Source organism: Pteropus vampyrus, unplaced genomic scaffold (genome assembly GCF_000151845.1).
Source record: "Pteropus vampyrus isolate Shadow unplaced genomic scaffold, Pvam_2.0 Scaffold192, whole genome shotgun sequence".
Taxonomy (NCBI): Eukaryota; Metazoa; Chordata; class Mammalia; order Chiroptera; family Pteropodidae; genus Pteropus; species Pteropus vampyrus.
This window is the reverse complement of record NW_011888973.1, coordinates 1,402,030-1,423,145: the sequence shown is the minus strand read 5'-3', so window position 1 is coordinate 1,423,145 and position 21,116 is coordinate 1,402,030. Positions and strand designations below refer to the sequence as shown.

At 49.7% G+C, this 21,116-nt stretch overlaps 1 protein-coding gene and 1 long non-coding RNA gene across 2 annotated transcripts in view; one reads left to right on the top strand and one right to left on the bottom strand.

Annotated features, from left to right (window-relative positions):
* The window catches only part of DOCK4 (dedicator of cytokinesis 4), a 274,845-nt gene that overhangs the window by 124,917 nt on the left and 128,812 nt on the right, over window positions 1–21,116 (top strand). Inside the window, exons 14-17 of the mRNA XM_023537457.1 lie at window positions 6,744–6,902; window positions 8,984–9,108; window positions 9,829–9,991; window positions 15,081–15,187. Of these exons, the coding sequence (XP_023393225.1) occupies window positions 6,744–6,902; window positions 8,984–9,108; window positions 9,829–9,991; window positions 15,081–15,187 (554 nt within the window). The remainder of the gene's footprint in view (window positions 1–6,743; window positions 6,903–8,983; window positions 9,109–9,828; window positions 9,992–15,080; window positions 15,188–21,116) is intronic.
* Window positions 1,381–5,885, bottom strand: LOC111746514. Its single transcript, XR_002783148.1, has 2 exons — window positions 5,242–5,885; window positions 1,381–1,727 (listed from the first exon to the last, which is right to left on the bottom strand). It is a non-coding gene; the product is annotated as an uncharacterized LOC111746514 (long non-coding RNA).

The window sequence follows — 21,116 nt, the reverse complement described above, 5'->3', positions numbered from 1 at the left end:
TTTCTGCACCTCTTCTGGTTCTATTTGTGTATATGATTCAGATCTGTATTAGCAACCAAATAACACTCCAAAAACTAGTGTGCGTTTCTAAGTGGAGAAGGTAGAGGTTGAGGAGATTCACATTTGTATCAGTGGGGTGATCGCGTTGTAAGCTTATAAAAATGTCGAATCACTGTATTGTACACCTGGAACTAATATAACGTTGTCTCGCATACCAACTATACTTAAATTCTGTAAAAACGAGGGGTAAAAAAAGGACGTCGTACTCTTATAGCAGACGCCAAGTCGCAGTATGTTCTCAGGATCCCACACGCCGCCCTCCGCAACTGAGAAAAACGTGGAAAGACCAAAAACAGTGGCCTCAAACTGTCAGTATTTTTAGAAAAAAGACCCTCTAAGTCACTGTTTGAACCCAGGCGTAGAAGCAAACGGGGGAGTCGCACCTGACCAGGTCGGTGGCCCAGCTGTGAGACGCAAAGGCAGGATGCTGCAGGGAAGACTGGACGTGACGTGGGCGCTGACCAGCGCTGGCCGCCCAGGTCCTGTCATGTGACGTGGGCGCTGACCAGCGCTGCCCGCCCAGGTCCTGTCATGTGACGTGGGAGCTGACCAGCGCTGCCCGCCCAGGCTCTGTCATCTCCTGGTGGGACTCATTTACGCAGGGCAGGCTACGAGAACGGCCTGGAAAGTTCTCTGAGCTGGCCTGACTTCGCTTACAGACCCAGTCTGCCTGAGCGTCTCGTGCTACTGATGTCAGAAATGACTCTTTGTGGAACTGTTTACTTGGTGGCACATTATTCGGTGGCTCTTGCAACTGTTCATTATTTCCTTCAGTTGCTATAAATAACTGGTATTTCCTCTAACCAAAGAAAAAGAAAAAAAATGTCATCCCGCTGGGAAGCAAATTGACGGGCAAATCTAATATAAAAAGCATATTTGAGAGCAGAATGCAGCCAGCTGCTGCAGGAATCCCTCAGCACGGTCTCCGGGCCGTGTCACAGGGAGATGGGGACATGTAAAGCAACACGCATAGCCGTCTGGGATGCGCTGAGCCCTCGCAGCTTTTGTGTGGCATTGAGGACGGGAATGAACTTCCCGTGGAAGGGGATGCGCATCGGTCCCTCCGCGCTCCGCGCTAATGGCAAGGTTCATGTTCATGCTGTCCCGAGACCCGCCCCCCAGGCTCCTGTCTGCCATGCGGGACTGCACGAGACGGTCTAAAAGCCATTTCTTCTTGTTCTTTTCTCCTTTTTCTTCTTTGGCCTCTTAATCTCCGAAATCAGATGGAGAAGGGCGAGACGTGTGTATTTACTGAAACAGCTGAAAGCAACTTTACAACTCAGTGGGACTTTTTTCCCATGGGCAAAACATGCAGTTGTTGCTTTGTTTTCCTTTTATTTTCCCCAGAATTTTGTTGATTAATTCTCACCGGTGGCTCTAATGAAAACGTGAGCCGAATTCTTCCGTGAGAAAATGTATGTAGGCAGCATCTGTGATGCCGGCGTTGCTCCGGCGGCCTCCTAGCGTGGTGTGTTTATTCTTCTCATTTTCTGGACTCGTCCTTCAGGCTGAGCTCATGTCTCTCGGGGCCTCGGGACGGGGAGGCGTGTGCTTACGCCAGCGGGGCCAGTTTCCTTAGCACAGTCACTGCCTCTCTGCAGAATGAATCACCTGTGGGCCCGGACTCTTCTTGAGGTTCGCAGAGTGTCACCGGTGCCAGACCCCTCCTGGAAGGAGAAAAACAGCGAAACAGATTGTCCCCTCGGCCTCTCCTGGTGTAAGGAGGTGACCCGACCTGCGCTCTCGTGCTGTCACGAAGCCACCCAACTCTCCCTGTCGCTAAGCATTCATTGGTCGCTCAGCACTTTATTTCTTAGGGTTTTCAGTTTCCAAAGAAGGAAAGCCACTTTCTCTGATGCTCCCTCACTGCCACCTATGAACCAGAGAACTAACTCCACAGAAAATTCCACGGTCTGGTCTCTGAGCCCAGGAGAGAGAGGGCATCAAAAATACTGGAGCAGGGCTCCCCGACAGTGACGTATGCGAGCCTCAGGACAGGACAAAGTAGGAAGAGGTGAAATTAATTTTAACAATAGATTTTAACCCAACACTTCTAAAACATAATTTTAACATGTAACTCACATAAAACATTCTCAATGAGCCGTTTTCCACTCTATTTCAACCTAGGTCTTTGAAGGCTGCTAAGTAGCGTACATTTACAGCACATCTGTTTTCAGCCGAGTCACATTCCGAGTGCTCCGCTGCCACATGTGGCAGTGGTCACTGTCTTGGACGGCCCTGCTGTAAACATCTCAGCAGACTGTGCAAAGCAGGGCCCGGGCTGTTGCTGAGTATCAGAAAGGATTGTTCCCATCCACCAGACGTTTGGAGCAAAGCTGGCTAATGTGCCAGCAATGTCACGGGAGGTCAGGCCGTGCCCGCCCCCGACCCCGAAGGTCCATCCTGACTCTGAGCTTGTAATTCCAGGCAGAATTTTCTGTGCTTTCGTCATGGTTTCTCTACTTACGCTTCTCACCTGTACCCCATTCCTCTGGAGACTGGTTAAGCTGTCACTCTTGGTTAGGGAACCCCTAATTAATACGTTCCAGTGCATTTGCTTTTAGTGGGAGATCTCTGAAAGGAATTAGATCTCTCAGGTGACGGGCAAGGGAGGGGCTGACACGTGGGAGCTGGAGGCTGACACTGAAAACGGTCCACAGAGCCGGGGTTTGGAATGGCTGCCGGTAGCAGGAGCTTTGAGGAGCTCAAGATCTACGTTTAATTTAAAAGTGTCCTTCAGAGTAAGCCTTCTTTTTCTGTGGTCTTTGCTGGTTCAAATAAGTCAAATTTCTATTTGTTTGTAGTAGACTAGGTAATGATTTACAAGAATAAGGTAAGAGGAATATTGCTGATATCTTTGCCTCGTGTTTGAGAAGATACCCAATTTCATTTTTTTAAGTATAAATATTTTAATTCTTTACCACTTACTCATGGACACATGCGTGTCAACAGATGGACTTGCCTGAGGTAAACCTGCTTTTGGAAAAAGCATGTGGGAGCCAGTGTGATATGGTTTGATCTTCCTTAAAAATATATCCTAAATCTAGCCGAAGCTCACCGCCCCCCGGTCCAAGTCACTGGGCCTCCACATCGTGTGGGTGCCCCATTCAGCTTAGACCTGAACCCCCGGATCCTGCCACGGGAGGGGAATGTGGCCTTCCAACCAGTAAGTGCCACAGCGATGGGAGATGGAGCCTAAGGCCCTACCACGTCTTGCTGAGGTTGGGTCCCACTGGGCTCGGAGAGGCTGGTCCCTCGAAATTATGAAGCTTGTAGGCGCCCTGCCCAAGGGCGTAGGACTTGCCCCACTGGCCCTACGAGAGCCCCACACCTCGTCCTAGAGTGTGATGGACAGCAGGGAGCCACAGCTCGCCCCGCCCGGCTCCACGGCACCGTCTGCAAAGCCTGTCCGGCGGCTGCTGTGTCATTTGCCCTCGCTCGCTTAATAGTTCTAACAGTTTCAAAGCCACCCCTAGAACGTCCAACTTCTCATGGTTCTCTCCCAGAATATAACAAGAGAGACAGAAAACCACAGGCAGGAACAGAAAAGACATTGATGGGCTCTACTGAAGTGTACTCCATGTAGAAAATCCAAAGTTAACTTTCCAGCCCGTCCAGAATTTCCCCTGTCTGTGGCCTGCTTTGATTTCCAGTCGCCTGTGAATCTCAGACCTGTCCCTCGTCCCCCTTGAAGGTGTCACGGAGCGAAAGTAACTTGGGTGTGGATGGCATATTGTATGAGTGTCCAGTGGCTGCTGGAACAAATCGCCACAAATGGGGTGGCTTAGGACAAACGTATCATTTTACGGTTCTGGAGGTCGGAACCTTGCACGGGTCTGTCTCTCTGTGCTAAAATCAGGGTGTCGCCCGCGCTGCCTTTCTCCTGATGGCCCAGAGGGAGGAGCCGTTTCCCTGCCTCGTCCAGCTTCCGGAGCCGCGTGCTCCTGGCTCGTGGCCCTGCGTCACCCCAGCCTGCTTCCCTCGCCACACCCCCTCCTCTGACGCTGAGCCTTCCGCCTCCCCCTCGTCGGGGTCTTTGTGGTGACAGCGAATTCACCCTGATAATCTGAGAAAACCTCTCCATTTCAGGACCCCTAACTTAGTCACCTCTGCAAAGGCCCTTTTGCCACCCAAGCTGACGTGTTGACAATGTCCAGGGTTAGGATGTGGACATCTCGTGGGGGTCGGGCGGGTCATCGTTCTGCCTGCCGCACACGTGAAGGGCCGTCCAGCTCAGCTGGGCGTCTGGCGCGTGAATTTCTTCCTCACGTCCCTGGTGGTAGTTTTCTGGCGTGAATATGTTTGGTGACCAAGGACATCGTCACGTCATCTCTCCAGATGATCTCGCTCATGTCGGACCCGTCTCCCTCGACCGTCTGTGCATTGGGTTGCCTTGTTTTCTGCTTGGAACCCCAACATTTTTAAATTCAGTTACCTCGTCCCCTCATCCATCCTCTGACGGGTTCTGATCCTTTCGTTCATTGGGTGATACCGGATCTGCCGTCGCCATCCTGTGTAAACAGCCCTTAGAGCTGAAATCAGTGCTTGAGGGCCGGGGTGCCTGGTGCAGAACAGAGCAGGACCAGTGGGTCCTTTGCTCAAGGCGCTGGTCTTCTGGCCACGATGGCTGCATTTCACTAGCTTGCTCGGCGGCCATTCTCATCCTGTCAGATTACACTTTTTATGGCTAAGTGGGGGGTATGATGAGACACTTGATACATTTCTTAATCTCTACGCTTCAGTGTCCTCATCTGTAAAATGAAAATAGTGTTGTTGGGCGGATTTCATGAGATGTTCTGCTGGCAGCACTTGGCGAAGTGCCTGACTGCCGTCCGTCATCGCCACCGCCGTCATCTGAGTTCGCCAGGAGCCCCTTGGCCTCTCACACGCGTTCTCTGTGTGCAGTGGAAGGGCAGGGACTTGCTTTCCACTTTCATAGACATCAACAAGTCTACAGTGCAGATGAGGCCCTGGCCCGGGTATGGCGGGCTCCTCGGTGTGGCGAACATGCGCTCTGCGCCTTTCTCCGAGGCATTCTTGGGACGAGATCAAGGATGAGGGTTTTCACTACTGATGGAGACCTCTTACCTATTGAGGTCAAGCCCTAAACTGACCCCATTTGACTGCGGTCCCTGAAGTCTTTTGACTTTTGGCAGGGAGAGGGGAGAGTTGGGGGCTTACCTTTTTCTCGTCCAGTGATATTTTGAGAAGCCTTCACATGCGTAGTCTTGCCAGCAGCCAGCAGGCCTGCCGCGCAGAGGAAAGCGCCATGTGCCGCGAATCTGCAGAGACATAAGTTTGAGGGTTGCGAGGCATCGTCCATCAACACTGGCGGGCAACTAGCTGTCCAGACGGGCGCTGGGACTCCATTTCATCCTCGCATAATGATTTCCCTCCTAATTACCCGAGAAGCTTCCTTAACACCATTCGGGCTTGTTAGTTTTCTCCAGAGCCAACCTCAAGCGTATTGATTTTAATTTAATTTCTACTTGAGCCTTCTGCGTATTTTGGCAGGAGGTGGCACCTCGCCGTGTTGGAACCTAGCAGGCTGCACAATTCCTGGGGGAGACAGAGGTAGGATTTCTTTCAGAGGCGGCGTTCTTCCTGTCACGTGTTCTCTTTTCCACGGAATCTTATTTTAGTCTAAGAGGTTTGTGAAAGATAAAGGGGGTCACGGGGATAGTGACAGTTACACACGGAAAAGTAAGGCACGCGTGTACGGAGTTTTAATTTACGAATGCGCTATGTCGCAGACGTTCTGTGGTGAGTCATAAACAGCATAACATAACAAGACAGCCGTGTCCCTCCGACCACGTCTCCCGCCCCTGCCCCTACCTGTACCCACCCCCCACCTTAAAACACGAAGCTTGCGGCCCAGAGGTGTGCGTACCCCGTCTGGGCTGACACCCCACAGAGTGGAGAGCAGCGCAGAGGGACTCGAATTCCTATCTCCTCATTCCTGTCCTCCTTTGACTCTGTATCTTTTAGGCTTATTTGAATTTAGAATCTTTTCTGAAGCAGAAGAAAAGAGTCCAGCGAAGTTACAAGCTGAGCAGGCTTCGGGGTTGGTTTGGGAAGCCGCGGGCGTTTCTCGCCTTCCTCCTCTGTCGCAACGTACCAGAGCTCACGCGGATCTCGGGTCTTCTCAGCGAGGTCTTCTCGTGTCAACACCCCCTGCACCCCTCGTTCAGCACGTCTTAGCCCCCTTCTGTGTCTTCCTTTTCCCTACGGTACTTAGCATTGTTCATCATGCTGTATATTTCACTTCAGGACCCGCCACCGCTAGAATCTAAGCTCCGCAGGGAGGGGGTTTCCGCTTTGTTCACTGCCGTGTCTGCCGGGCCTTGAATAATACGTGGTGCACAGGAGGTGCTCAGGATGTATCTGCTGGACGAAAACGTGGACAAAGACTTCACGGCTCCGGCAGTACCCCACTGCCCCCGACCCCCGTGCCTCCTTCCGGCCGATCCTGCGGAGGGGGGAAGCAGTTTGCCTTTTCAAACCTCCTCCTTCTGCTCTCGCCTTTGCTAAACTCAGAGTTGCTGGGTCCTTCTAGCGGCTGGAAGCGGAATTCCCCTCCAGAGACACGCTCACTCTTCCTTTGGCAGAACAGGTCACCCCCTGTGGTCTGGAAGAGCTCGTTACTCGTTATGAGAATTCCTGAGGTTAAAACCCGGCTGCCATATTTCCCATGAATCAGTGTGTTTTATGGCCTGTCTATAAGCAGAGCACCTCATTCTGTGTTACTCACTCCAGGAGCAGAGGAATTTTGCTGTCGTTCCTCACATCTTTGGCTCTAAAGCACCTTGATTGGAATGTTGTTTTTTTCACTTGCCAAAGTGGTTAGTGAGAAAACTATTGCCAAGAATTTCCTTCCACTCGTACTGTTGCAATAGCGCCTGTGCCCTCCGTTAGTGTACCAGACCTGAGTTGAAAATGATTGATTCAGAGGGCAAAGTCTGTGAGTTTACTGTTCATTCTATAATGTAATTGTAAAAGCAAGTAGCGTTAAGAGTGAGTGAGTGTGTGTGTGTTTGTCTGTGTGTATAGTGTTAAATTTATGTAGTAATAAAATGAACTGAGTTGTAAAAATCTAACAAACTTGTAAAATTTACTGGGCCATTCGAAAAATTTTTATAAATGGAGATGGTTCAAACATACAAATATAATTTTAAATGTGTCGAAATATGTTGCTTTTCTTTTGGAATTCCAAGTTCATTGCCTTCCCAGGTTGATTTGTGTACTAGAAATTCCTAAGGCAGAGACCACTGTGTCAATGGTTTCCACCGATGTATTTTTTTATATGCTCTTTGTAAAGGGTAGTTAAGATTTCATCTTTTTTGATGAAATATTGCCACTTGGATGGATCTTGACAGTATTGTGCTAAGTAAAGTAAGTCAGATGAAGAAGGAGTAGAACCATGTGATATTGCTCATACGTGAGATAGAAAACAAAGAGCAACAGATGAACAAACAGAAAACAAACTCATAGACCCAGGCAACAGTGGGCGGTTACCAGAGGGGCGGGGGTGGGGGGAGGGGAGGAGGGGCGAGGGGTCCGTTACGCGGTGGCAGAGGAGACCAGGCTTCGGGTGGTGAGCACGTGGTTGAGTATACAGATGTGTTATAGACTGGCACACCTGAAATTTACGTGATGTGATTAACCACATTTCCCCAGTACATTTAATAAAAAGCAAAGGACAACAACAGAAAAGGTTCCCGCCTAAGTCTAGGGCTTACTCAGTTCCCGTTTTATGGCCCATCTGTTTCCTGGCCTCAGGCATTCTCGAGTGATGACGGTGTAAAAAGCTGGCCTTTCTGCGGAAGGCGACTGGGCGCCCTGGCGTCCCCTGCAGTTCTGGACGCTCGGATCTTTCCCTGCACACTTTGCTCAAGAAGTGTTATGACCTCCCGTGGCGGGCATGCTCCCGTGGCTGCCGCTCCTTCCCGCCATTCACTTTCTCAGGGGGAGGATTTGTGTTAGAGAAAAGGAGGGTTGCTTTCTATTCTTCGGATGTTTCAAAGCTGTGTTCAGTAGAAGTAAATTCAACCTTGCGAACATCACCGTCACTTTTACTTACCTTTCAGAATTTTCTAGAAGCGTTTTGTTTACTTATTTTTCACCTCCCTTCCCCTCACCACGTACCCCTGACTTCATTTTTGTGGGAGAGGTCAGAGCATGCTGTCAGCCTGCGTTTGCTAGTCGGCATTAAATTTCTCTTTTTTTCTTGCAGTAATAAGAAAGGGGTGAGATTAAAAAGCATTCAAATTTTATAAATAGCAAATGGAGAAAAAGAGAGATGGTATAATGTGTACATAGAATACGTCCGTTTGAATCGAGGGCCTTTTTTCATTTGTTTTATAGCTCGATGGCAAGAAATACCAAGCAAGCGTGTCTGTATGACTGAACTAGTCTACGTCTGTGTTCAGACGGCACGAATCTGGATTCTTCCAGCAGTGAGATTGTTTTAGCCAAGAATTTTGGAAACTATTTAAATCATAACTGTACCCTTTGCAGTCCTGTCATATTATTCCCTTTAGATATTTCTACTCTAGATGCTGTGACTATACAGTATCGACACTGGTTTCTCTGCGTCGCTCTGCCAGGCTGTCATTTATAATCACACCTCATAAATGAGGGAAATATTGAAAAATGGCGAAACTCGACAATGTCTTTCTACTCAATCCCAGTGTTCACCTGCTGAATGTGTATTTTCAGGATCTCTGATTCAAGCCGGCAGAGGCTGGCTTCTACGTTTCTTGGGTATTGGCAGTGAGGGTTAGGGATCCCTTTATATAAATGGAATACATTTTACTTTTGTATGTGTGCCACTGTGTTTTATGAACTAAAGTTTTCCTTCATAGAGTACTTTATCACTCTTCCTGGTATATATAAAACGGTTTAAATTTTCTTCTCCTGCCAGGTGAAATGAGGAATGATTTATACATCACTATAGAGAGAGGAGAATTTGAGAAAGGAGGGAAGAGCGTGGCCAGAAACGTGGAAGTTACAATGCTCATTGTAGAGGCCACCGGCCAGACCTTGAAGGTGCGTCAGTGATGGGTGTTTGGCGGTGAGAGGCTCCGTGTCGTCGCTTTGGGGTCAGCCGTAAAGAGATCTGTGCGTTTCTGATGTGCAGTATTTTCAGTGTTATTTTTCTTCTCCACCCCCGTGTATTTTAAAAAATCATTAAAATCCCTTTCAGAGAGGAAAGTAGAAAAACAAAAAGGCTTTTACAGTTGAAACGTTAAATGAATTGTGTCAACAATTTCTTAACAGCGATCATTCCACACACAGTTTCTCATATGCCATTTTATTTGTTCCCTTTCATCTGTCATAGTTTTGGAGATGAAAACTTTTATCTGGCCATCGGTAAAAACAGACACAAAACCCACACACTTCATTTTATGCATTTTCGTTTTGACCAGAATGAGGCTGTGAGGGTGGGGGCCTTACTAACCTGGGAGCAGTGACAGGTTCCTGCCTCATGTCCATGTCGCCATGCCGTCCCTGCCCCCTGCGTCCCAGAGGGCCGCCCTTGGCCCTGGAGGCCCCGGGATCAGCGGGTGTGGAGCTGGCCCCACAGAGGGCGGAGCGGCCCCCCGTGGGAGGCACCTCGGGGGGCAGGTGCCGCCGGGGGCGGGTGCCGCGGGGGCAGGTGTGGCGGGGGCAGGTGCGGCGAGGGGCGGGCTCGGCTGGGCGGCGGCCCCGCTGCTGTCGAGGGCACCCTCGGCGCGCAGCCCTTACCCTGCTCGCTTCCTCCGCCAGGACTTCATCGCCTTCGGCTCCGGGGAGCCTCTGGCCAGCGAGTACCACTCCTTCGTGCTCTACCACAACAACAGCCCGCGCTGGGCGGAGCTGCTGAAGCTCCCCATCCCCGTGGACAAGTTCAGGGGCGCGCACATCCGCTTCGAGTTCCGACACTGCTCCAGTAAGTGTTTGGTGGCGCTGGCCTGGTCGCCTCGTGCGGTGCGAGCCGGTCTGCAGAGAGCCGCAGGCAGGGAGGAAGGGGGCCGAGGGGCTCCTGCGTGGTGAGGGGCTCGCTTATGCTCCAGGGACCACCGCCTGTGTGGAGACGACCAGGAGGAGGAAGGAAGGAAAGAAGCCTGTGGAAACCAACAGCCTTCTCTTCAATGGGGCCCTTTCCTGGTCTGGAAGGAGTAGGCGGGGAGGGGAGACACCGGCTCTGGTGGTCCCAGGCCATCCTGACCCAGCTGGCATCTCTGCACCAAGAGCTTGTCCAGCTGGCAGCCGCTCAGGGGACCCACCAGGACTTCTCTGGGCACACAAGGTCACTAGGAAAGCCTCTGATTGGCTCATGGTTGTAGCTGATTTGCATATATCTGCATCACCGTGCCATCTCAGACAGTATTCACATGAGAATCAGGTAAGGTCCGTCCACATGGGCCTTAGAGATGATGTGAAGTAATTGCCTCATTTTACGGATCTAAAAAACCCAAGACGTGGAGATGTTACAGAATTTGTCCAGGTAAACATCATGGTCCGTAAAGCTGTCTTCTCTTGACATGCCTATTTTAATTCTCTTATACTCATCACCACCGTCTCAAACCCCTACTCTCTGCCCCCAGGGAACCTCCAGTCCAGGGGTCCTCTGGTGCTCCCCGTGTCACTGAAGTGTACCTCAGACACGGCCAGAAGCAGCAGGCTCCTGTCTGAGGGATGGAGGCGCGGCCCACAGATAGGCAGCCTCGACCTGAGCGCTGTGTCACTCGCCCACGCTTCAGGGGGAGAGAGGGATGTGGGCTGTTTGCTGGGACCATATAGCACGTTTCTGAATCGGCTCAGCAGCTCCGTAAATTATGCTTTTGCGGTGCTTCAGGATGTAGGGAGAATAGCAGAGCCTCACTAGTCTCCCAGGTTCCCAGAGGAGTTTCGTGGGCAGGTCTCGAAGCGGGAAAACGTTCAGAACTGGGCAAGGCACCATGCCGTCCCTTCTGCCGGTCTTTGTTTTAAATTCTCAGTTGGGCTTAAAACGAGCTTTGAGCTTTAAAGTAATAAAAAGAGAGAAGAAAGTAAAGGAAATGAGAGAAAGGGAGAATGGGCGTTTGAAGAAAATTATTATAACTCAGAACTTGGGAAATGGAAAAAGGCTGTTTTTAGTGAAACTTGTCAGATCTCTGCCCTCTTGTCTTTATACTTCAAACATGTTCACGGTTTTTTAAACAATATTCATTGTTAATATTCAGAAGATATAGCAAAAACATAGAGAAAAAAATCCCCATTATCCCACAAATTATGGATGATCAAGTAATCATTTTATCACGTGAGCTTCCAAACGTTTCTCTGTATGTACATATATTTATTCAGAAATATCATTCGTTCATCAAACAAACATTTCTTGAACACCTACTGTATGTCCAGCACTTTCCTGGGCATTGAAGATATATCAGTGGATGCAACCAGATCACTCCTCTCATCGGGATTCCATTCCAGAGAGGGAAGGTAGACAACGCGTGTGAGCAAAGACATGCAGAACGCGTCAGGTCGCAGTAAGGGGACAGAGGAGAAGGCGAAGCTGGGGTTAGGTGCCAGCAGGTGATGCTGTGTATTGCCGTTGTAGGCGGGGTAGTCAGGAAAGACCTCTTTGATAAGGAGATGTGTCAAGTCAGCAGTGATCTAAAAGAAGGAAGGCTGTGAGCCCAGTGTATCTGGGCAATGAATATTCCAGGCAGAGAGAAGAATAAGTTCCAAAAGGTTGCGGGTTGAACCGTGCTTGGCATTTTCGAGGAATAACAGGGAGGCCAGAACGAGCAGGTGAGTTTGGAGGTGAGCCAGTGAGGTGGCAGAGGAGCGGGGTCTGTGTTGTCTTTGGGGTCGTGAGGAGGACTGCGGATTTTATTCGGGGTGAGGAGAGCTGGTGGAGGGTTTAGATGGAAGGGAAGTCTGGCTGCTGTACAGGTAGGAGGTTGAAGATGGGCCAGGTGGGAGCAGGGGCACCCCTTCAGGGGGCTTTCTCGGTCCTGCCACTCAGATTACAGTGATTTGCATTAGGATTTGCATGTTTTTTACAGATTTATTGACAGATTGGATGCAAAAGAAGGAGGAAAGTCAAGGATGACCCCAAGATTTTGTCCTGAGAATGAAACAGTCAATTACGGAGTGGGGAGGTAACAGCAAGAATCCGTTAGGGTGGCAGAAACCGTGCATTCCATTTTAGGCGCGGTCAATCTGAGAAGTCTATTGGACATTCAAGATTTGGTCACATAGGCAGTCGAGTGAGATCCAAGCCAGAGACTTAAACTCGAGAGTGAGAACATATAGTTCAGTGTCTTGCTGTAAATGTTTAATAATCAGTATTCAAGGGTGTGGAGAGGGCTTGGAGTCAGCCCCAAACGACAGTGTTTGCTGATTGCCACGGTGTAAATACTCCCACCATGGCCAATTTCAAGCTCTCAGCATCGTGTCACTGAACTTGGACTTGGGGAAAGATCTCTGGAGAGTGAGAGATTAAGAAGGAATGGCCAGCGAGGCCGAAGGAGAAGCCAGGAGGCTAAGTGAAGCAAGTGTTTCAGGAGGGGAATGATCAGACGTGTTAGGTGCCGGTGACAAATAAGATGAGGACAGAGACACTATCCTGCGACTTGGCCTCGTGGACGTCCTTGAACCTGACAAGTGGTTTCAGTGGCTTCGTAGTGAGGAAAGCCTGGCAGGAGTGAGTCAGAGTGAGCTGGAGTGGAGGAGGGCAGGCAGCAGGTACGGCCGGGTCTTTTGAGAAGCTTTGCGGTGAAGAATGCGGGACAGCAGAGAGGCGGGGTAGCAGCTGTAATGGAATACTGGGCCGCAGGAGGGTTCGTTCCTTGTCTAAGATGGACCTTTTAAAACATGTTTATTGGTGGGTTTGGTTCAGTAGAGGAGAAAATATGGATGATGTGGGAGAAAGATACCTGGGGAGCAGCATCCTCGAGCTGGGAAGGAGCACAGGGCTCAGCGTTCAAGATTAAGACTTGCCCTGGGGTGGGACCGCTCAGGCAGAGTGCAGGAAGGCACAGGTGCGGGCAGGGTAGAGGCGGAAGCTGGAGTGTGTGCGAACTCTCTGTCCGTCAGCCGAGAGTGAGGGGAGTGTGGAGGCCTTGAAGGCTCGAGAAGAGAGGAGAAGGGATGAAATACTTGTCTAGAAAAGTGGAAGAGTGAGTTGGCTAGGTCCGTGTAGACAGGTTGCCCTGTGCAGGTCGTGTGCATTAATTAAAGTGGGTTGGTCTGGGACAGCCACGGAATGAGCTGCCAGTGGGACTTAACCAGGTACTCTGTGCTGAGGGTATTCGCACAGAAGAGATTCGAATGACGGACCGTAGAAATGGCAAGTCGAGAGCGGCAGGGGCTATGGGGGAGAATCAATAGACTGGAGGTCCCAGGGGGCCCGAATTGTTGGAGGTGGGGTACTGGAAAGAATGAGTTAGACGATCAGGAGGTAGAATCCATGAGTTTAGGGTTTTATCAGTACAAGGGGATCATATTATACGTATTGTCTACAACAGTTCATGCAGTTTGTTAATCCTGACCAAACAGCTCAGGACAAAAGGCCTTGTATTTGAAACAGTTATTTTTATTTTAGAACAGAAAGAGAATTTGGGGAAAACATTGCTTTGTTTCTTATCTTCGCTAATTTTATTCACCATGGAATTTTTTTATTTTTCTGAATTAAATATTAAAAACCACACCTAAGAGATAGTCAGATAAACTTAGGAAATTATTTCTAAATTAGTCTTCTCCCCGAAATCATAAATTCCATACCCAGCACCTCATTGGTGTAGAAATCTCTTCCAGAGACTTTTTTCCTGCAATTTTTGCTTAATTTTACAGAATATTGCTATTTTCCCAGTTTCTCTGGATTATAAACGAAGGATTGTAAAAGAAAACCCCTTGCTATAATTACGTTTTCGGGGATAACCTCACGCGAGGGGCCAGATCCGCCAGGCAGCATCGCTCTTTGTGCGTGGGGTCCCCCTCCCTGTGGCGAGGTGTCGGAGGGGAGTGATGGTTCCTGAAGCCTCTCGTCCGGCCTTCGCCCCGTCCAACGCGTCTAGCTCTGCTCTCACCGCCTCCCACGGCTGGACTTTGTCAGCTGTCACGTCCACTCCCTGAGAAAGACCAACTGCCCGGGCCCTGATAGGCTGCCGGCCCCAGAGAACTCCTCCCTGCTCCATGCAGGAGACTGGAGGTGAACAAATAAGGTTCTTTCACAGCTTGCTCCATTTTTTTTGGAGAAAAAAGCTCGGTGGAAAGAACTGGAATGGTATTTAAGAGATCTAGAACAAGTTCCCTCACATCTGTAAATGATGCCTAATGATCCTTGACAGTGGCAGCCATTTTAATTGGTAATTAGGCCTCTGGAAACCTCATCGCCTCATCGCAGGCTTCCAGAACATACTGTGTAAGCCCTTCTCAAACTGGATTGCCACTCGCGTTGCTGTTTTCCAGCGCACCCAGCTGGTCCCAACCAGGGGGCTTCCACAGGGCTGTCTGCACACCTGTGTCCACCGTGGACAGGAGCTTAGGGACTCCGTCCGTGAGCAGTGGGCAGAACACTGCGTCCCACACGCGTGCGTCATGCATTTGGTTCACATGTACTTGCTGAGAGCCTCCCCTTTTGTTGTCACTCCTTGAGATACCTGGCTCAGGACAGAACACGGCAGGTAGGAATGCCTCCCCCCCTCCCCCGGAGCTTACATCTGCGAGTGCAAGGCGAGATGCAAGAAGAAACAGCCACTGCACAAATATGTAAAAAGCATCATTTCAGGTCATGAGTCCCACGAGGAAAATGAGCCCGGGAATGTGACTTGCAGATCAATCAGGGGGCGGGAGAATGGGGCTGGAGGGGGCCGCTGGGGACAGAGCCCAGCTTCAGAGCTGGCCTCTGCTGCCTCAAAGGAGCGGGGAGCGTGGGTTTTGTTTCTTGACCCTCACGCGTCTTGACGCTGTGCTTATCTCCAGAGTCGCGTCAGCGGGCGCTCAAATGAGTAATTCTTTTCTCTTTCCTTTTATTTCTTTTTTCCCCTTAGCGAAGGAGAAGGGAGAGAAGAAGTTGTTTGGTTTCTCGTTCGTGCCCCTGATGCAGGAGGACGGCAGGACCCTCCCAGATGGCACTCACGAACTCATCGTGCACAAGGTGACACGGGTCAGGTGGTGGTGGTGGCTGCGGAAGGTCACTTCGTAACTCACCGTCACTGCGTAGCTCTGGAAAAGAGAAAAGATGGCTGGGAGGAGTATTCTTTTGGAAGATCGTGGGCAGGGGCAGTGCGTTTTTGAAAGCGTTGCTTCTCTAGTCTATGTCGTATTCTAAGACATATTTTAAAGATGATTTATTCTTTTCATCTTAAGTGTACGCGTTTGGGTAGGTCTGTGCGATGACCTTGAAGTCCTTCGTTGCCACGGACGGATTAAATAAACCCCACAAGTATGTTTTCGGACATCGCTAAGACACGCTTTCTTACCTAGATCTGCGTCCCCCCAGCGGTAACTCTAGCAAGGTTCGCGGACCGCCGCTCCCGACCGCTGCTCCCCTGAGCAAGCGGAGGAGTGGCTGTGCTTTGTCACGACGGTGGGCGCGGTCGCTACTTTCTGGTTTTTGCATCAAGAATTGTCATAAAAAAAACACTGGGAACAAAGTACGCCGGAGAAGGCAGTAGAAGAAAAATTAGCCAAACAAGATCTTTCGAAGTTATCTGAGAATAGCGGTCGTCGTGAAGGATGAAAATGCTAGTCACTGGGAAGTGCGGGATGAAAGTCCAGGGTTTCCTCCCAGGCGCTTCCCCTCTGCGTTTCTGCACCCCCGTCACCTCGTGCGGTTCCAGGTTCTTCCCACTCTCAGCTGGGCCGCCAGGCCCCTTGCCCCCTGTCACCTCTTGCGCTGGTCCAGGCTCCACCCCGCCTTTAGGGCGACCCACCCGTGGCGAGATCGAACCAGGCCACTGCGCCACCGAGGCCCGCCGGAGCTCCCCACTGCCGAGAGGACGAGCCCCAGGCGCTCGGCCTGTGCCAGGCTCCGCTACTGCGTCACCTGTCACCGCTTCCTGTCTGTTAGTGCCACCGCCACGTCCAGCTCTTTCTAGTTCCTGACCCCGCCTGCGGTTCCCTCTGGTCCTCCTCCGCCCTCGGCACCGTCCCCTCACCCCACAGCTACCTCCTGCGCATCCTCGGAGGCTCACCTGGCCGCAGCCTTTTCCAGAAGAGCAGTGCCCACTCCCCGGCCCCGACTCCCGTGACCCCAGCTGGCCCCCGGGAGTTCTCTGACTGTCCGCACTCATGTCCCCCCGTCGGACTCGCTGCACCATGCCATGATCACGTGAAGGGCCCTCGGCTGTCCTTAGTGGCTTTATGAGTCCTTGAGAGCAGCGGCTGTGTCAGGGGTTTTCTGGCGCACAGTAGGTGTGCAGTGGAGGTTTACTGAGTGAACGGAGGGGAGCACAAACCAAGCCTTTCTTTACCTTTGGACCATTGCGCGACACACCCAGGCGGTCCCGTTCCTGCGCGCGCGTGCGTGTGTGCGTGTGTGTGTGCGTGCGTGTGTGCGTGCGTGCGCGTGCGCCGGTCTCCAATCCGCTTTTCTCTAGTTCTTTGTTCAGCACATTCGTTGACCACTGACCGTGGGCTGGCGCTGTTCTAGGTACTGGAAACGCAGCGGTGAGCACAACCGTTGAAGTCCCTTTATTTCTGGGGACTATATTCCCTCTTCTTCAAACACTGACTGAAAGGAGCTCGCGGTGTTAAAACACAAGGGAAAACATATTTAGAGGAGAGTGAGCAAAACAGGGAACTCAGGAGCTCAGCGTGCGAGTCATCTAAATGGATGACCTCACTGGTAGGTGACAGGTCCCTTATGTGAGACGCACATGACAGGCTGTCCTCGGCTACAGTTTTCCAGAAGACATCGTGGCGGTCTGTACGTGTGTGTGTGATGTTGCCTCTGTGCAGCGTGGAATCTCGACCCAGAAGAGGTGGGCCACGATCGTTAACGCTAATCACGGAAGAAAGGTCCCTTCTTTACGGCACAGCAGGCGAGGGCTCTCGCTCGTGGGTCGAAGGGCGTCTTCTGGGCAGGTGCTAAGTTTCTGGTCACGTGAATATGAATCATACCAGATTCCTGCTACAGGTCAGAGGCGTCTGTGGACTTAACATGCCAGGAGGGCGGGTGGCAGGGCTCCCTCCTCCACATGGACAATCGGCCCCACGGTTGTGGATGCCCGGACAGAGAGCCGTTCCGCTCTGACCCGACCCCAGAGGCTGGCCGGTGCCTGTGGGTGGGACCAAAACGCTTCTCAAAAGCAGAGCTTAGAATCAGACCTCCGAATGCCCTCACGCCCTCGTGCAAACTGTCATAGCATCCAGGATTCTGATCCATAAAGCGCAGGAAAATTTCTTGGAACTCGAGCGATTTAAAGGGCAGGTGTTCCCAGTGACCTTCCTCAGCCATGAAGGAGGCTCAGGATGGTGTCTGCACGTTGTCTAATTTCGGGAAGACTTACATCGTATGGACCCACAGGGAAGCATTAGCACCACAGAAAAACCCCACATGGCTGGGTTGTCTTACGATCAGGGTTATTCTGTGTTGTTTATCTAAAGGGGTGTGGAGTGCTCGCCAAGTGTAATGACTTGTTTTCAGTCAGTCGATGCTATGGTTTCCCTTTATATAGCACTGAGCCGACAAGGTCAGTCTCAGCTTAAGACCACTCACAGTATGGTTCGAAAACCATGTCACGAGCATAATGCTTATCCTTTCTCTGCGTGGCAAGAGGGCACACGGCCTGCTGATAATTGGATTTATTATTGTTAAAATAGAAAAAAGGAAGGAAGGAAGGAGAAAAGAAAGGAAGACAGATAGGTGGGAGTAGGAGTGAATTTCAAGTCACTGGGTGAGAAACGTAGCCCGTTTCGTAAGTGGTGTTGGGTGGTCACGGTGGGCGCTGGGGAGAGAAAGGGCCGGATTTCTGCTTTGCTGCTTTTGCCAGAACAAATTCCAGATTGAATGTAAAAAATAAAACTTTAGAGCCTCGAGAGTATGAGCGATCATTTTCGTAGTGCTCAGGTAAGGAGGGCCTTTCTCAGGATGGCCCAAATGTCAGAAATAGCTACAAAAAAATTTGTAAATTTGGCTATGTAAAATTTAAAATTTCTTGATTGATAAAACCATCATAATCCAGGCTGAAAGGCACACGACAGACTGAAACAGAGTTGCAACACAGTTTATAAAGGGCGATTATTCCCACTTTACCACCAGTCGTCAAGAATCAGTAAGAAAAAGAAAAATTGCTAAACACTGTAAACAAAAATAATAAATGTAAATATATAAATATATAACTCAATATACAAATCCTCAAAGAAATGTAAGTTAAATAAAGGATGGAAAATCTTAATGTCGGTACAGGTTTTTAAAACCCAGAATTGGAGAGTAAGATGAGGGGAAAGTGGACACTTTCTTGCATTCGGAGAAGAAATGTGAGTGGCATTGTCTCTCTTGTGGCCAATAGGGCAGCACGTGGGTGATTTTAACCGTGTGTATCCTTTGGCTCAGCCGTCTCACATCTTGGTATTTATTGGGAGGAGATAATCAGACGAGATGAGCAGAGATGACCAAGGATGATCACTGCAGATCCCTTGAAATTTGAAAACTTGAAAGTAATCTAAATTGCAAACAGCATAGATCTCATTAAATAAATTAATTATATCCATATAGTGAATGAAATACTACATATTTATTGAAGTAATGTTTAGTGGAAATTCTTATGTGCATGCAAAAATGTGTCTGCTATATTGGTAAACCACATAGAAGCGTATATTTAGTATAACTGTTATTATGAAAATTGTTTAACTGCACGTCCATATGTATATATTTACGTAGAGAGATGCTTAGAAGGATGTTCTAAAATATTAACACTGAATTTCTTTTTATTTTTCCATAGCTTAATTTTTGTAGGTGGGCACGTATCATTTTATAACATTAAAAACTTTCTTTTGGAAAAAAAAGAAGAGACAGAAAGTTAGTTTTATACCGTTTAATTCTGGAGTTTTATCTAACTAAAGACCATCCTTCCGTCATACAAGCTTGACATTAAAGTTTATGGTAAAATTCTGAAGAAACAATTGTCATTCATTGACAAGTACTATCTATAAAATCAAAGGTTGACGAGAGATGGAAAAAATGCTCTAGAAAAGTGTCTTTAGCACTTTCTTGTCCATATGATACGGAGAATAACTGTGGTTTGCAGTAGGATGTTCAGAGTTAAAACCGACTTGCTCCTCATGGAAGGTGTTAGTTTAGAAGAGTCTTGCTGTGAGCTAGGAGGAAAGCTCTGTGGAAGATTGCTCACTAGCCGAATCGGGCCTCGAATCAGGGACTGTTCCTCTGTGGCGATGGCTGGACCCCACCTCCGGGGGTGTTTAAGGAAATCGCTCTTACCAAGGTGCTCACAGCCAGGGACCTGGCGAGGACCTGGACTCTGCCTTCGGGCAGGATCTCTGTGTCCTACGGCTAAGACCCCTCTCCAGGGCATGTCAAGCTTTACGTGATTGATTACGTATTGGGGTGGTTTCCAGCTCCGACACCTCCTCAAATCCGAATCGAAAGGTAAGGGGCGTGACGCGGGGCGCCACCATGAGGGACGTCCTGCCCCCGTCCCTTTGACAGCCGCTCCGAGAATGTCAGCGGTGTCTAGTGGGTGATGCAAAGTTCAAACTCTCCCTCTGGAATTGCTGCTAATCTGCGAATAACACTTTCTTTACTTCACTGCAATCCAGTGGGATTTTTGTTTTCCTCAGCTCAGTAGAGATATTTTTGGCTCCCCCTCTCTGCTGCCTGCTGGAAAATAAGTTAAGAAAAGAGACAAATAAGTAATAAGCACAAGGGAATTTATTTTTCAAAAGTCAAGTATCTTGAGAACCTGTGAGATTCCAGAAAAGGAGGCTAGGAAATCAGTAGCTGTGCAGTCAAATCCCCATTGTGACTTATGCCGCCGAAGGATTTTTATCCTTGAATATAGATTCTGAAACACCCTCAGGTCCAGTATGTGTATGTACCTGGCATAAACAAGCAAATAACAAATAAGCAAACGTAATGATGATGATGATTGATGATGATTGATGACGATGAAGGTGATGATTGACGATGATGATGATGACGATGATTGATGATGACGATGATGATTGATGACGGTGACGATGATGATTGATGACGGTGACAATGATTGATGATGATGATGATTGACGATGATGATGACGATGATGATTGACGATGACGATGATGATGATAATGATGATGATTGATGATGGATGATGATGATGATGATGATGCAGTCCTCCTTTGACAAATTAGGGTTTTGCAAATCCATTACTGTTGATGGACACCACCATGGCTCAAATGGCCTAACTTGGCCAGGCTGGGGTTTTTGCTTAGTAGAGAATCTGATTCCTCATAGCGGGATTTGTCGGCTTCCTAACCCAGTGCATCTGAACAGGAGACGGGCAAGCCAGAAACCAGCCCAATAGAGGGCGATCCTTTTTCCTAATGGGAGAGAGATTGATGTAATGTGGTAGCCTGGCCTGCAAGAGTCGGTAGGTAGGTGTTTCCCACAATCAGCCCAGCCCCGAGTTCAAAGTGCTCTTCTTCTGGTTGACCTGTCTAGTGCCGTGTCCTCTTGTGACCTCCAGTGACCTCTTTGTTTTCTGCCTTGCCCTGGGTCTTGCTGCATACCCAGCAAGCCGGACCTCCCATTCGGGTGCTGACAGGAGGGAGGGAGGGAGGAAAGGAAGGATGGACGGATGGGTGGGTAAACGAAATCATCCAGAACCACTTCTCATCAGAAATCTTAAATTCCCGGTATTCTGACGCTGACTTATCCACTTCCCAGTTTTCTGACTGTACTTGTTTTTCAGTCTTCTCAGTGGACCTGCCTGACGTCGCTTTCTTCCTTGTCTGACCCAGGGTATCGGTTGATCCTCAGGGCTGCTGCGCCTGCCCAAGAAGGAGGAACCGGCCCTGGGTCCATCTGTCAACACTGCCCCTCCTGGACCCCGCCCCAGGGCACTGAGCTTTCCTAGAGGAA